Raw genomic sequence first — 15,182 nt, 5'->3', positions numbered from 1 at the left:
TATATATATATACATATATATATATATATATATATATATATATATATATATATATATATATATATATGTATATACACTACCGTCCAAAAGTTTGGAATCACTAGGGTAATTTTAATTTAAACGACTGTAATATGTGTAAAGTATACTTTATTACACTTTAATCTTAATGAAACCTTAGATTAGCATTCAGTTAAATAGAATCAGTACAAATAAAAACAAAGTATACAGTTTTCGTTAAATTTACGCTTCGTCAAAATGGCCACCCTTATTCTTAATTACTAGTTCACAAATTTTACTCATTCTTATGATTAATTTATTAAAGTATTCGGATTCCAGTGACTTCCATTCGCTCTGTAAATATTCCCACAACTGTGCTGAGCTTGATGGGCACCGGCTCTTCACTTTTCTATCCAGTTCATCCCATACTAATTCAATCGGAGACAAATCTGGCGATTGTGAGGGCCACTTCATAATTTGCAAAACTTTTTGACTTCGTTTTTGCTCTAAAAACTCCTGGCATAATTTGGATGAATGCTTAGGGTCATTATCTTGTTGAAAAACAAAATTTCGACCAATCACATTAATTCCAGAGGGAATGGCATTTTCTTGAAGTATTTTCAGATAGCCTTCTTTATTCAGTTTCCCGGTGATTTTGATCAGATGGCCGGGTTTATTATTACCAAAGCATCCCCAAACCATCACACTGCCACCGCCATGCTTAATAGTCTGCACAGTACACGCTTCTAAAGCCCGCTCCTCTTTTGATCGGCGCACAAAAACTCGTCTATTGGATCCAAAAATCTGAAATTTGGACTCATCCGTCCAAAGCACTTTTTTCCAGTCTTCTACTGTCCAGTTTTTATGTGTTTTGGCCCACTCCAGTCTTTTTCTTTTATGAACACTAGTCAATCTGGGTTTTTTGGCTGCTACACATCCTCTTAGACCAGCAGATAGTAAACGCCTTTTAACAGTTGTTATTGAAACTGGCTTTTCTCGGGTTTCATTTAAAGTAGCGGCAATTTGAGGTGCAGTTAAACGTCGATTTCGTTTCGATAACGTCACAATGTAGTCATCTTCCTGCTTTTTTGTAGATTTGGGACGTCCAGATCTCTTCCGGTCTTGATTTCCTCCAGTAGCTTTTTTTCGTACAAGAGTATAATGTACACCTTTGTATGAAACACCGATCTTTTCTGCGATTTGCCGCATAGAATAGCCTTCTTCGTTCAAAGTACAGATAGCACTCCGCTGTTCAAGCGAAATCTGTTTCCTTTTTGCCATTTTATGAGCTTGCAAACTTTTGTAACTATCACAAGAACGTCACAAATCAGACTGAACTCTAAACTGATAATTTTTGCAATAATACACCCACATTTCAAAGATTAGACACTACTCATTACTACAACAATGCTTAAAAGCGCCAATTGTAACAAATCTTCAAACGGCGGTGTCGCAACTTGAGTGGTCATAAAACACGTGTGTCGGTCTTTTTTGAAAACAATGGATAGTTGATAAGAAATTAGTGTTTTTGTTAAATGTTATTGTTAGTACGTTCGTAAAAATACTGATCTCTAATAACAATACGTTTTTTGATGGATTTATTGCGGTATAGTTTTTCTGCCGACGAAAATTAGGGTGATTCCAAACTTTTGGACGGTAGTGTATATATATATAGTTATATATGTATATATATATATATATATATATATATGATACAGGCTTGCCTAGTGTGGGGAACGAGGTAATCATAAAGTTGTTGCTGTTTTTTATAGCGAAGCTTTAAACTAAACTGGTCGATTTGAAGTGAAACAATTGACGACACCTGTCAATGGGAGCGCAGTTATCACCGTAATGATTTAGCAGAATAATTTTCAAAGAAATTAAATGACATTTCGTCTCTATTACTTTTATATAGGTTATACACTCGATGATTGAATATCACATGATATTAATATTTTTTGCGAAATTATTCCACTAGTTTGTTATAATTATTAATACAAAGATCGAACACAAAAACTTCATTCGATCCAGCTGGACCATGGCTGGAGTCGAACGCAGCTCCATCAACAAAACGTGACTGACGCTCTCCCAACTGAGCTACGAAACAAAGCAGCAAACCTTACGAATTTTCCTATGTGCTTGTTGCACATCTTTGTTTTTGGTTGTTAATGACTATTATTTCTATTTTCTTTTTTTAATTTTATGCGTTTTGAGGTTGCTTCAGATAATTGATTAATATGAGTTCGTATTTTTTACGAACTCATATTAATTACAAAGGGGTTAAACATTTTCTGATTATCAGTAATCGAAATACAAACTTTTATGAACATTTTGTAGCACTATAAAGTTATTGTGCGTATAGTCGATAAACACGATGCGGGTTTTTACTTACATTGGCATACTTATGCCGAAACAGTTTCTGTATGACGAACGACGCTGCGACATCTGTGGCGGTCTGCGGTTCGCATTATGGAGACCAGTGACGGGCACTGCGTTAAAACCCAATCCACAATAAAGGTTTTAACCGTGTTTTTACCCATAGCGTGTTTCAACCCAATTCTGTCCAAATACGGATTTTTCCATAACTTACTATATTACTATACTTTCTAATACTTATTACAAATTTCGATGTAAAAAATCTATTTAGACAAAAAGGATCCAAAATTGCAATCCTATGGATTCTCAGTACTAAGGATGCACATCACGTTTCGTTTTCTTTTTGACGATCGATTTAAGTGCATATGTGATCTAATGACTTTAGGTATCGATTTCTTTAATAACTACTTCAAGCGAATCGATTAAATGGAAAGGCAAATCGAATCTACTCTAAATCAGAAAGCAATAAACATTTTGTAATAATACCATTTAATTTGAACAAAACTTTATTTACAACGAATATTTAGTTATATATATATAAATAATTTTTGCCCTCAATGTTGGGCGTTAATGAGTAGATTAAAACTATCAAAACCAAACACTCACAACAAAACAAACCTCTTGTTAACAAAACTCTTGGTTAAAACCCGGGTGCTTACTTTTTCTGATGGAGAATGATATACTCGGTTGCCGAGAGCCTTGAGAGCTATAGACTTGGTTGGACAATCTTGTGGCATAGCGACCCCTCGGACATTTACCATCGATCCGTTCGGTAACTATTAATTGTTCTTTCATAGCCCATTGGCCCAAGATCCATTGTACATCGAAATGTACATAATATGCGAAGTTATTCAGACTCGGACAATATCGAGCCATGACCTATCGTAAGTGACATTTTTACCTTAACAGCATTTTCTATTGTAAGTGATATTTTAAACTATAACGGACAAGGAGACATCAAAATTTCCCGCCAAAATTACATCAAATAGAAATTATAGCAAAAGCTAAGTTTATCGTTAGTTCATATACATAGATGAGGGGGTATTTTTAACTGAGTTAGGGTCGCTTGAGCCATATTGCACTATTTTCTGATCAATGCAGAAGGATTTAACAGTAAGAAGGAGCAAATACAGATCAAAGCAGAAAATTTTAACGTTAAGAAAGAGCAAATACAGATCAAGGCAGAAGGATTTAACGGTACGAAGGAGCAAATAAATGTCAAAGCAGAGGGATTTAACGGTAAGAAGGGGCACATACAGATCAAGGCAGAAGGATTTAACGGTAAGAAGGGGCAAATACAGATTAAGGCAGAAGGCTCTAACGGTACGAAGGAACAAATATAGGCCAAAACAGAGTGATTTAATGAGAAGAAGGAGCACACACAGATCAAGGCAGAAAGATTTAAGGGTAAGAAGGAGCCTGTGTTTACAGGTCAAGGTAAAAATATTCATACGTCATAAAGTTTCCAATTTGTTTAAGAAAGAATGAAATAAAGTTAAAAATAAATACCGTCATGGGATACAGCTTTAAAGGTTTATGTACAAGATGGAAAATGAATGAACGGCGACGATGTATGGGTAGTAAAAAGAAAAGTAACTAAAAAGACAACTGAAATTGAAAAAAAAAACGCAAGTGATTTGTTTATTGTTATATTCTTTGTAATGTTTTGTTCTATGAGTTATTCGATTTAAGAATAACCAAATAGTTTAAATAATGTCAACAAATTTAATTCTTTCAGTACAAGATAAATAAAACATTATTTTTTTACTCAATTATTTTTCCTTTATCTCAATTAAAAAGACATCACAAAGTAACGACAAATTTTTATAACTTGGGAAAATAGTTTTTAGAAATACTTAATACAAAAAGCGTTCCTAATTACTACACTAACAGGCAATTCACTACGTAAGTATTCGAATATATTATAGTGAAATATTAAATAATAATTCAAGATACTACCACTCGAATATTAAATAATACTTCATGATGGTATACCACAATATTTCAATAAAAAAAATTGCCTCCGAAATTTGGTAGAGAAAACTAACTTGAAAATAACGCGGTTTCTCAACATTACAAATTGAACTCGCTTTTTATTTTATTCATAGGTTGTATATTAGAATAACTTATTTGCAATATTCAGTGTCACGCCAGAAAGAGAGATCTACAGCAGGTAATTCATCACACGGCACAAGTTCGTTCCTGTAATGTAAAAAACGTATTTATGAAAAATCGTATTATGAAAGGTTAAACAGTGTATAGGTTGAATAGGGATTCACCTATATCACTGAGTTCAATGGAATTAGAATTGTATTAGTTCGTGGCATTCAAAGTTGAGCGTATTAGTAATATACTAGAATACTTATGTTAAAAAATCTATTTGTTATACGTTTTTTTATGATACCAAGTGACGGAATAAACAAAACGTGCGCCACGCCTGTCCATAACAGTTGCAGTCACACTCAGAGCTTTAAGGCCCATTTAGATGGGGAAAGTTTCTCGCACGCTTCGAGACGAAAACTCGTATGCGATTCTCGTAAGCAATAATCGCCATAAGATTATCGTATCATAATGTTTACATTCAGGCAAGAACTAAAATCTCGCCTACGATTATGTCATACGAGACTCGTAAGCAACTTAATCGCCTCCTCGATTGTTTACACAGAGGTATATGTAGTAAGAAGATTCTTGCGTACGAGTTCTCAACTTGTCTAAACACGATCTCGTATGACATTTTTTCAAGGTCATGCGAGTATCGCACAAATCGGTTCGAACCGTTTTGAGTGCGAGAATTGCCATTCGAGTTTTTGATTACAGCGGTTACAGTAATTACTGCGGTACCTATTGATTACGTATATATTATATCAAAATGACGCAAAAATCATTTAAATTCGGAACTGCTGACAATATTAAGTTCATTGAACTTTATAGAAGTTACGAGTGTTTGTGGAATACTGAACACGAACATTACAAGAACCGAGATGCGAGAAATGCAGCACTTAATGCATTTGCAAGAGAATTTGGAAGTGAAGAATTTGGGCCGAAAGAAATATCAGGGAAAATTAAAAATATTAGGAGCCAATATTTACAAGAAAAAAAAAAAGTTAGTTCATCTTTGGGGACTGGAGCTGGAGCTGAAAACGTGTATGTGCCTAAATTACCCTGGTACAATTCCTTAGACAGTTTTTTGAGAAAGTCTTCAGAATTTCGCACTACATTCTCAAATTTGGTGAGTATTTAGTAAACTCTTTTTTGTATGTAATTAGACAGTGATAAAAAGTCAAATTTTGTTTATTTTTTATTTCTAGAAAATGTTTAGATATTACAAAAATATTGCATTTTCTTGCCACGGTACAGCCCCGCGATTATTAAAATAATCGCAATACTGTTCACGAATTGAAATTGCTTTTCTGGTAAAGTTTCCGTAATTTTGCGAATTCAGATCTTCAAAGGCGCCACTTCTATAGTTTTCTCTCCATGTACCTGGTCGTATGCCAGTTCCTGTTTCTTCATCTAAAAACCCTGGAGGAGTGTATGAGTTCGGCGATGTTTTTCTCAACCAATTATGCAAGATACATGTCGTTTTTACAATGACGTCTATTTTTTCGGGCGCTAATCCTATTGGCCTTTCAAAAATCCTAAATCGTGATACTAAAATACCAAATGCGTTTTCGACAATTCTCCTGCATCTGCATAGTCTATAATTATAAATTTTTTGCTCTTTTGACAAATTATTTCGTCGAGGGTATGGTTTCATTAGGTAGGGTTTTAGAGGGAAAGCTTCATCTCCAACAAAAACAGCATCGCTAGGCAAGTCCAGTGTATTTTTTTCGATAGCTTTTTTTAATGTACTTTCATTGAATATACCACCATCGGAGTTTCTTCCCTTCGCTCCGATGTTTACATATATAAAGCAGTAGTCGTCATCAACACATGCCAAAAGAACAATACTGAATGTATTTTTATAATTGAAAAATTCTGATCCTGTTCCTGGAGGACATTTAATCAGTATGTGTTTGCCGTCCAAAGCTCCGACACACGTAGGAAAATTCCATCTAGATGCAAAGCCTGTTTGTATATTGACCCATTCTTGTTTGGTCCTTGGTACCTAAAAAACGAGTAACATTATTATTATTTTTAAATTTCAGATAGATGAGTCTACCCCAAATACACCAAACAGTCCATTTAATGTGTCAGTGGTAAATAATGACGAAACACATACTTTCCAAATTTTAGACTCCGTTAGCGATATAGTAGATTTGACACCAAAGCCAACCCAAACTAAAAAGACAAAGACCAGAAAGTTGGACATTGATTCAGCCATTGATAGATTAGATGCTATTGATAAAAGATCTAGGCAATATGAGGACGATTTGGACATGTTTGGGAAGTATGTTGCATCCAGCTTGCGCAAGCTTAATGAAAAAAATATGATATTTGCTCAGGATGAAATCCAGGCAACACTCTCAAAGTTTAAACTCAAAAATTTGAAAGAGACTACTCCAATGCCGGATTCCCCATTTTCAAGACCTGATAGCGATCTACAGTGGTGGAATGCAAGCGTGCACGATGACACTGCAACGGTTACATAAAATAATGATTTTATTTATATTTTTAATTATCTTTATGTTATTTTGATTGGTAATTAGTAAGTGAATTATCCTATTATCTTTTATTTTTGAATAATCTACCTCACAAGCAAGACTGATCTTGAATAAATACATAAATATATTGATTTTGAAATGAAATAATAGTTTTTTATTCATACCTTAAGAAAATCTTCCAACGCTGTGTAAATAGCTTGCAAAACTTCAACCAAAAAGTAGCTTATGGTACACCTAGGTACTCTAAATATTTCTGATAACGTTTGAAAGGAATCCCCTGTAGCCAGAAACTTTAAAGTTATTTCCAATTTTGTACGAGCGGCTATAGCTTGACGCATATTTGTATCTTTTTTTTGTATAGATGGTCCAATTTGTTGAAGTAAATATGAAAATTGGGTTTTCGTAACTCGAAACATATTTTTGAATGTCTCTTCATCTTCCAATTCTAATTCCAGACACAAAGTATTAGATGCTCCAAAAGTGTTTCTTCTCGATATCCATTTTTTGACCCAACATCTTTTTTTACGTTTTCTTTTCATTAATTCTTCTCTTAGAACAGCAGAGATAATTAAAACACCCTCGCGCACTGCACTCATAGTAGCGACTGGCTGGCACATAAACTCGAAATACGACTTTTGCTTTCCACTTCTGTTTACACGGAGACGTTCAATATTGAAAGGCGAGGAGATTATCGCTCACGTGGACGGTCGATAATCGCGAATGTTTAGACGAGGAGAGTTTTTTATATCCTTTCGATAATCGTACGTTCGAGAAGAGAAACTCTCTCCATCTAAATGGGCCTTTAAATCGCAAAAGTCTGAGGGGCAATATAACTGCGCCCATTATACCGGGCCATAAACTGACAAATCACATTGCTTATCTCTAAATATGCATATTTATTATCATATATCAGTATTGTTGATTTGTTTTTTATTATATTTCGAGAAATTGATTGATCTCATTGGAGCTGTATATTCAGTAAATAATAAAGGTAATCCACAAAACACTCATTTGATGTTTTTTTTTTTGTTTTCTGTCACTTTTAAGAATTCGGTGTCAACAGAAAAATATCCGAAAATACAGAATAACTGGATAACCAAAAATTAAAAACTGAAAAAACCGGTTTTCAAAATCACTCTTTTGCATGCCCTAATGAATGACATATCGAACATTATTACTGTTCAGGAGCAACAAAGAGAATTCACCAATAAGCCATAGTTTTTAAAGGTAAATAGTTGCACAATAAAAATAACATTTGCTAGCAGATTTAGCTTTAATGCGTAAGGACACGGAACCGGTAAACCCATCAAAAGCTTCCGTCTATGGTCCCTCCGGGGAATAATGCGACGTTCATTAAACCCTTTTTAGACTCTCGAATTTCATGGCATCCTTGCATATTACATATCTTTGTATTTGTCACATCGACAGGCCAGGTTCCTCTTTCAAGATAAACAATTTGTTTCCTTTCTGTTCGTATCAGCGTAATAAATCATCGTTATCCTTTAGGATTTATTCCAATAATGTATTTTATTTTATTATACCAAGTGACGGAACGAACAAGTCGTGCGCCTGATGGTAAGCGACTCGCACTCATAAAACGGTGACAAATTTACACTGCAAATAATCATTTTGATATAAACGTTTCATAATCCCAGGCCGGAAAAAATTTCATACACGAGTCTATAGTCAGTTCCATGTGTTTTCTAATAAATCTTGTAAGTCAAGTTTTTTGCTCTTTAATATATTTTTCCCAAACATGCTCGAAAATGGTTGCATTACTTTCAAAAAAAGTTTGTCATTTATGGACCATGCGACTTCTTCCTGGCGAAAACCTTCAAAGAAAAACTCAAACAGCCAACTGCCCAGTGTTCATAACTGCGAGAATTAAAAATACCAACCTGTACAGGTTACTAAAAAAAAAAATGGCAGTAACTTTTAAACTAAAGTATTTAGGTATTCTTTTGTTTTGTCGATTTTTTTGTATTTTAGTCGCGAAAATGAATGCTAGTGAGAAAAGCAATAACAATAAATATAATTTTAGTACAGAGTACTAAAAAAACCGACCTCAAAAGTACGTGGAATTACATATAATTACCAAGTTTTATTGAAATCAGTTACCGGAAAGTGCGCAAACCCGAATTCATCCCCTTGTTCGCCACTATACGGGACTTGACACAAAAGAGGATAAAAATCGGTTCTCATTACTCAAAGTATATTGTGAGAGAAAAACGCCTTGAATTGGAGAATAGCAAAACCAACCATTAAAATAATTGCTCCTTGTAATACAATTTAGGCGCTATTTACAAAAACGAATCTTCATGCGTAAACAGCCACCTGTAGAGGTGGACGATTGTCTTTAAAATTAAATAGGACCACTATGGAGGTACCCTCTTTACAACAAGAAAATAACCATGAAATTCGGTTCACAAATACCGGAGTTGTCGCGTAACGTACACACAAAAAAAGAAAAAACATACAGACGCATTGAGAACATCCTCCTTTTTTTGAAGTCGGTTAAAAATACATTACTTTTGCTATTATACATCTTACTCTCTTTAGTATTTTGTTACTTCCTCGCAAAAATTCTACACATGTCTCGACCGAAAAAAGCCTTTTAAAAATAAAATTTATTTAATGGAGAGAATACAAGTTTGCCAATGCCACGACAAGTCTGATCTTCAAATTATAAAATAAATATTGCATTAATTCGATAATTGCATCGGTTGCATTCTGGGCAGTGCTGAGTCGAGGGTTTTCCGGGAATATGATAACTTAACTCTCGGCGGAAATTTGTATTAATACGTGAGGCGTACTATAAGTTTCCGGAATGAATAAGAAAAATATGCTATTTATATTTTATATATTTTCAAAATATTCTCCGTTAGCGTTAATGCACTTTTTCATACGAATGAACCAATTTTGAAAACATTTATGCCACTCCTCCGTGACAATCTCTGAAACGTATATTTCATACTCTTCAAAAGCCTTCCAGGTGATGAAAATCGTTGACCGCGTAACTGGTTCTTAATTTTTGGAAATAAATAAAAGTGACAAGGTGCCAGGTCGGGACGGTACGCGTGATGGCTTATAAGGTCAACGTTGTTCACCTTCAAAAATTCATTTCTCTGGCCGCGTGAGAACTGGCATTATCGTGGTGCAAGATGATACGGCGTTTACGGCTATTTTTACGAAGTTTGTCAATAACTGCTGGCAAACAAATGGTTGTGTATCAATCACTACTCACGGTACAACAATTCTCCAAAGCAACAGTAGTCACGTGTCCAGTTTTAGTAAGTAAAAGAAGCAATCATCCACTTAGAGGCACTTTGCACGCGCGTCCATTTAGGTTGCATTCGACTCACTCGAAAGACCCATACGCTCGATTGCTGGTTTGTTTTGGTATCGTAACTATAAATCCATGTTTCGTCACCTGTTATTATGTCCCACACCAAATTTGACGCCCCTTCGTTGAATCTGGTAAGCATGGCATTGCGCCAAGTGACACGATCCGTTTTTTGAGCCTCTGTCAAATTGTGTGGGATCCACCGAGAGCACAGCTTTTTCACACCCAAATGTTTGTGTAGTGTTGATTGTATTTAACTCATGCTTATGCCTAAAGATGCCTGAATCTCATGGTATGTCACATGCCTGTCTGTTTTGATCATACGGCGCACAGCACCGATGTTTTTATTCTTCACAGCAGTGGACGGGCGACCATCACGAAATTCGTCACTTAGATTCACACGACCGGGTTTGAATTCTGCAAACCAGCTATAAATAGTCGTCTTGCATGGTGCTTCATCACCAAAAGCAGTTTGAAGCCGAGAGAAGCTCCGCTGAGCTGTTCAATTACATTTAAAATCGTAGAAAATCATACTACGAAAATTGTCACAAGTTAAATCCATGGTGATGTAGTTTAGCTCAGTTTAGTTTATTTCTGTCAACATAACAAATTTCATACAAATACAATTACATGTCATTTTATACTACCCTTTGAAAAGTGAGCGTCAAGTATACAAAATAATGAAGAAATAATTATATAATAGTGAATCATAAGTACGCAATAGTGTACGTGTACAAAATCAAACATAATTAAATTAAACTAATAAATAATTAAATTAAACTAACAATGTCAAGCGTATACAGAAAATGTCAATATGGATACTTAGTAACTAATAAGTATTATTACAGTCAGTGACTTACAATTATATGTACGTCGGGTCCGCGCTAAAAAGTATCCGAACTTATAGGGCGTTAAAATCGTATACAGAGCGTCATTCACGCTTTAGTCTTCGTTTGTTCGACTGACAGCGAAGCTAGCAAAATTAAACAGTACTGCGATGACATTACAATTTAAATTCAACGTTTTAGCTTTTTCATATTCTTTTACATGTCACTACGTTTAAATAGGTTGACTTGAGACATTTTTTTCGTGGTTTTTGTATTAGACCCGTCGTCCATTTATTTGTAAGTCAATGATTACAGTATAATAATACGATTAATGTCAAAGTCATTAATAAATATATTAATTTAATTAATTAAGTACTTTGAGTGTACTCTGTTATTGAGTAAAGGGACTTTTCCAATAAAAGGTACTTCAGTCTGCACCTGAACGTTTCCTCATAACATTAGTTTTTTAGTTCGGCAGGTAGGTGCTTATAATCTTATAATTAAAGGTCGGTCCTATACCCCGCGTGTTTTTTTCATGAAGTGCAGTGACGCGGTACTGTTCGGAGTTGTCCCGCACGAACGAGGCACCCACCCATCACCATCACTCGCCCAAACTGTGCTAAGTGTTTCCGCGTGAACATAATGACCTCAAAAACATATTGCGAGTAGTGGGTCTTTATTCGGTGTACACCAAACAGCGCCTTGCAGGATTGCCTCTGGATTATGCCAACCATAGTAGACAACCAATTTCTAAAATGACGCCACATCACATCATACACAAATAATCTCAGTACAGAGTACTAAAAAAACCGACCTCAAAAGTACGTGGAATTACATCTATTTGCTAAGTTTCATTGAAATATCCCCTAGTTCGCCACTATACAGGACTTGATACTGGAGATAATAAAAATAGGTTCTCACTACGACACTACTCAAAGTATATCGAGAGAAATACGCCTTGAATTGGAGAAATAGCAAATCAACTAAATAATCGCTAAAAGTAATTGCTCCTAAATTAAAGTCAGGCGCTATTTATAAAAATGAATCTTCATGCGTGAACAGCCACCTTATGAGGTGGTTGATTTTCTACAAAATAAAATGGGACCACTATGGAATTACCCCCTTTCCAACAAAAAAAGAATCATGAAAATCGGTTCACAAATACCGGAGTTATCGCGTAACATACAAAAAAAAAACAAAAAAAAGAACATATAGTCGAATTGAAAACCTCCTCCTTTTTTGAAGTCGGTTAAAAACACGTGACAGTCAGATGAAACAAACTGTATTCTACAGCCAAAGAATTCCATTTTCAAATGTTTTAATTATGTATGTGTATGTGGCCAGTTCCGGAAACTTACAGTGCGCCCTATGTACAAAGCCACGCTGGCGCTCGTCCTTGTAATTCATACTCGTGCAGCGATCCCTTACTTCCCGGCCTCTGCAGTAATGTACTATTTTTACCACTTTATTACCTCTGGATGAAACCGTTCTCCTTGCGTAGGATTTTAGTTTTGCCTAATGAAATAAACTTTGCATAATAAATCGCCGAGATAATTGAATAGAAAATTTAAGGCCGATTGAAAAAAGAAAACACTGAGGATTTTTATTTTTCAACTACACATGGTATTAACATAATTGCATTACTCTTGAAGAGCCATGAATCCACGAACAATACAACAAATTTTGAGTATCCCTCAGAAATTATGAAAAAAGCTCATTAATATATTCGGGTGTAACGTAAATTAAGTAAATGCAACACGCATAATCTTCTTTATACCAGTACCTGTCCATACACGTATTCTTTGTATTATAAAAGTAATAGTGGGACGCGAAGAAACTAGGTATATACTTACTCAGGGCTTAGTTGTTCGAAGGCTCTAGGCTGCATAAGATTAATTGAGTTAACGTTGTCACAAAGTAATCGCGCCATCGATGATTTGCGGATTTCCGCCAGTTGACCTGATATAGAAAAAACTAAATATTAAAGCAAAAATCAAAGCAAATTAATTTTTCAAAGAAACCGGCCGGCCTTATGGACTCTTAAAACTATTCCGGTTATTGACCTTCAAGGTTAATATTTATCGAGAACCATTGTATAACAACATAAACCAGAAACTTAGGTTGCACTTTATACTTGTTCTTTCTAGCAATTGAAAAGAAAGAAAATACAGATATGCATTAATCATGTTTACTTTCATAGGACGACGAAGTAGGCATTAAATTACTTGTTTATATGAAAAGCAACAATAGTGTCTTGAAACACATCACTGTACAAAATTATTTTGTCCTTTTTCAATTTGTTTTTCTGTTATTTAGTCTGTTAATACGACTAAATTGTTTTTTTATATAAATGTAACTGCGCATTCAACTTCCTTTTCATCTGATGGACCATGCAGAGGTCGACGATTGAGCATGCACACCTAAATAATGTCCATTCACTCTCGTCTTGAAAAGGTCGAAGTTATAACGTTCAGGAAACAAGTCGGTTGGCAGGGAAGTCCACCCGTTAACCGTTCGCCATATAAATGTGGAAGCTAACGTGTTTCGTGCGAATCATTGGAATATCCACAACATAGGGGTGGAATCCAGGCCTACGTCTGGTTCCCCGATGATGGAAAGGGAAAGGCGAAATTAAATCGTGTGTACTTCATTTCAATCCATTTTGAACGAAAAATAAACAAACAAGTCACCGCCCATAGATGGTTTAGTGATGGCCAATTGTAACGCCAACTACACATCGATTAAATAATTGGATGAATCGATTTGTTCAATTGAGCCATACCAGCGGTTTTCCATAAATAACCTACATGACACTGAAATTTTAAATATGCTTATATTTAAAATTTTAGTTCAAATCCTCCTTCAAATCCTTACGCTCAGATACTCGTTCGATTGCGATTGAAATGTTCGATGTAATAATCGATTACTAAACTTTAATTGATTGAACTGAATGTTTTTTTCGAACAGCACTATGCAACCATAGGTAAGTCATAGAAGTATAAAACATGAATAATAACCTCACTTTTGGACTACCATTTTTCAAATACGATTTTCCGATGCTATTCAAATGAATATTGTTAGAAAAAGTGATGAGATATCAACCCAAAATCTTCGAAATATTCGTGAAAGTGTTACATGTTCGATTTATTGAGTGATTTAGAATTTTTACTAAACAGGTTTGTTTACTTTTTGTTCAAAATGGATTAGAACGGACTATAATTTCATCGCACACTCTCCGTGATATATCCCGTAAAATACCGATAAGGACGCAACTTTACGGCGGTATTCATGACTGTGCAGCTTCGCCTCTACTAATTCCGAGTCACCTATAACCTCTTGGCACGCTTGTCAATTGAAACCAAGGTCACTATCCCAAAAGTGGCAGCAGTACTCCATATACGACCGAACTTGTGCTTGATACTTGTCCCGGTGGGATGTAATATTAATAGTAATAATAATAACACACACACTCAACATAGCCCCGCACTAGGGAACCCTGTGTCACGGGTGTCATGGGCACACACATAGACATCCATAAAATACACCCAAACTCACGAGAGAAATAAATGTAAGCCATACAAATATTTCTTCCCGCCCGGAAATCGAACTTGGGACATCTGCGCGCCAGTATGGTAACCGTTCGGCCACGAAGGCAGTAACGCCTCACTCTGAAAAGGATGCCAAGCTTCCTGGGTGCATTTTTGCCCGTGGATTCAATGTATCTGCCGAAGTTCAGATTGGACGACAGGTCTATTCCAAGGATCTGGAGACTGTCGGCTATTGGTATGGATAGATAAAAAAAGTCGCAGTTAGCTCAAAGGGACTCCGTTTTTTGGTAAATTGACACGCCTGCGTTTTAATAGCATTAAATTTGACAAGATTAGCATCGCCCCAATCGAAGACTGTCTTGAATTTATAAAAAAAAGACCGCCTTGAGTGTCAAGTCCAACGGCTAACTATAGATTCTCGACAAGACAGGATTTCCTCCCCACTGACCCTAGCATTGGTCAAATACCTATCTACAACTGTGTTGTA

The 15,182-nt window shown here is 35.4% G+C and overlaps 2 protein-coding genes across 2 annotated transcripts in view; one reads left to right on the top strand and one right to left on the bottom strand.

Moving 5' to 3' along the window:
• Window positions 1-4,105: 4,105 nt before the first annotated feature.
• Window positions 4,106-15,182, bottom strand: part of LOC113229244 (peroxidase-like) — a 30,577-nt gene continuing 19,500 nt past the window's right edge. Inside the window, exons 8-9 of the mRNA XM_026462770.1 lie at window positions 13,001-13,106; window positions 4,106-4,575 (exon numbers count right to left, since the gene is read on the bottom strand). Coding sequence (XP_026318555.1) covers window positions 4,500-4,575; window positions 13,001-13,106 — 182 coding nt within the window. The 3' untranslated portion in view covers window positions 4,106-4,499. The remainder of the gene's footprint in view (window positions 4,576-13,000; window positions 13,107-15,182) is intronic.
• Window positions 5,089-7,063, top strand: LOC113229273. Its single transcript, XM_026462817.1, has 2 exons — window positions 5,089-5,602; window positions 6,522-7,063. The coding sequence occupies exons 1-2, from the start codon at window positions 5,243-5,245 to the stop codon at window positions 6,963-6,965; spliced, it is 804 nt and encodes a 267-aa protein (XP_026318602.1). The 5' UTR covers window positions 5,089-5,242; the 3' UTR covers window positions 6,966-7,063.

This window comes from Hyposmocoma kahamanoa, unplaced genomic scaffold (assembly GCF_003589595.1).
Source record: "Hyposmocoma kahamanoa isolate Upper Pololo Valley unplaced genomic scaffold, ASM358959v1 296, whole genome shotgun sequence".
NCBI lineage: Eukaryota > Metazoa > Arthropoda > Insecta > Lepidoptera > Cosmopterigidae > Hyposmocoma > Hyposmocoma kahamanoa.
Note: the sequence above shows the minus strand (reverse complement) of the source record. Positions and strands in the feature narration are given on the sequence as shown.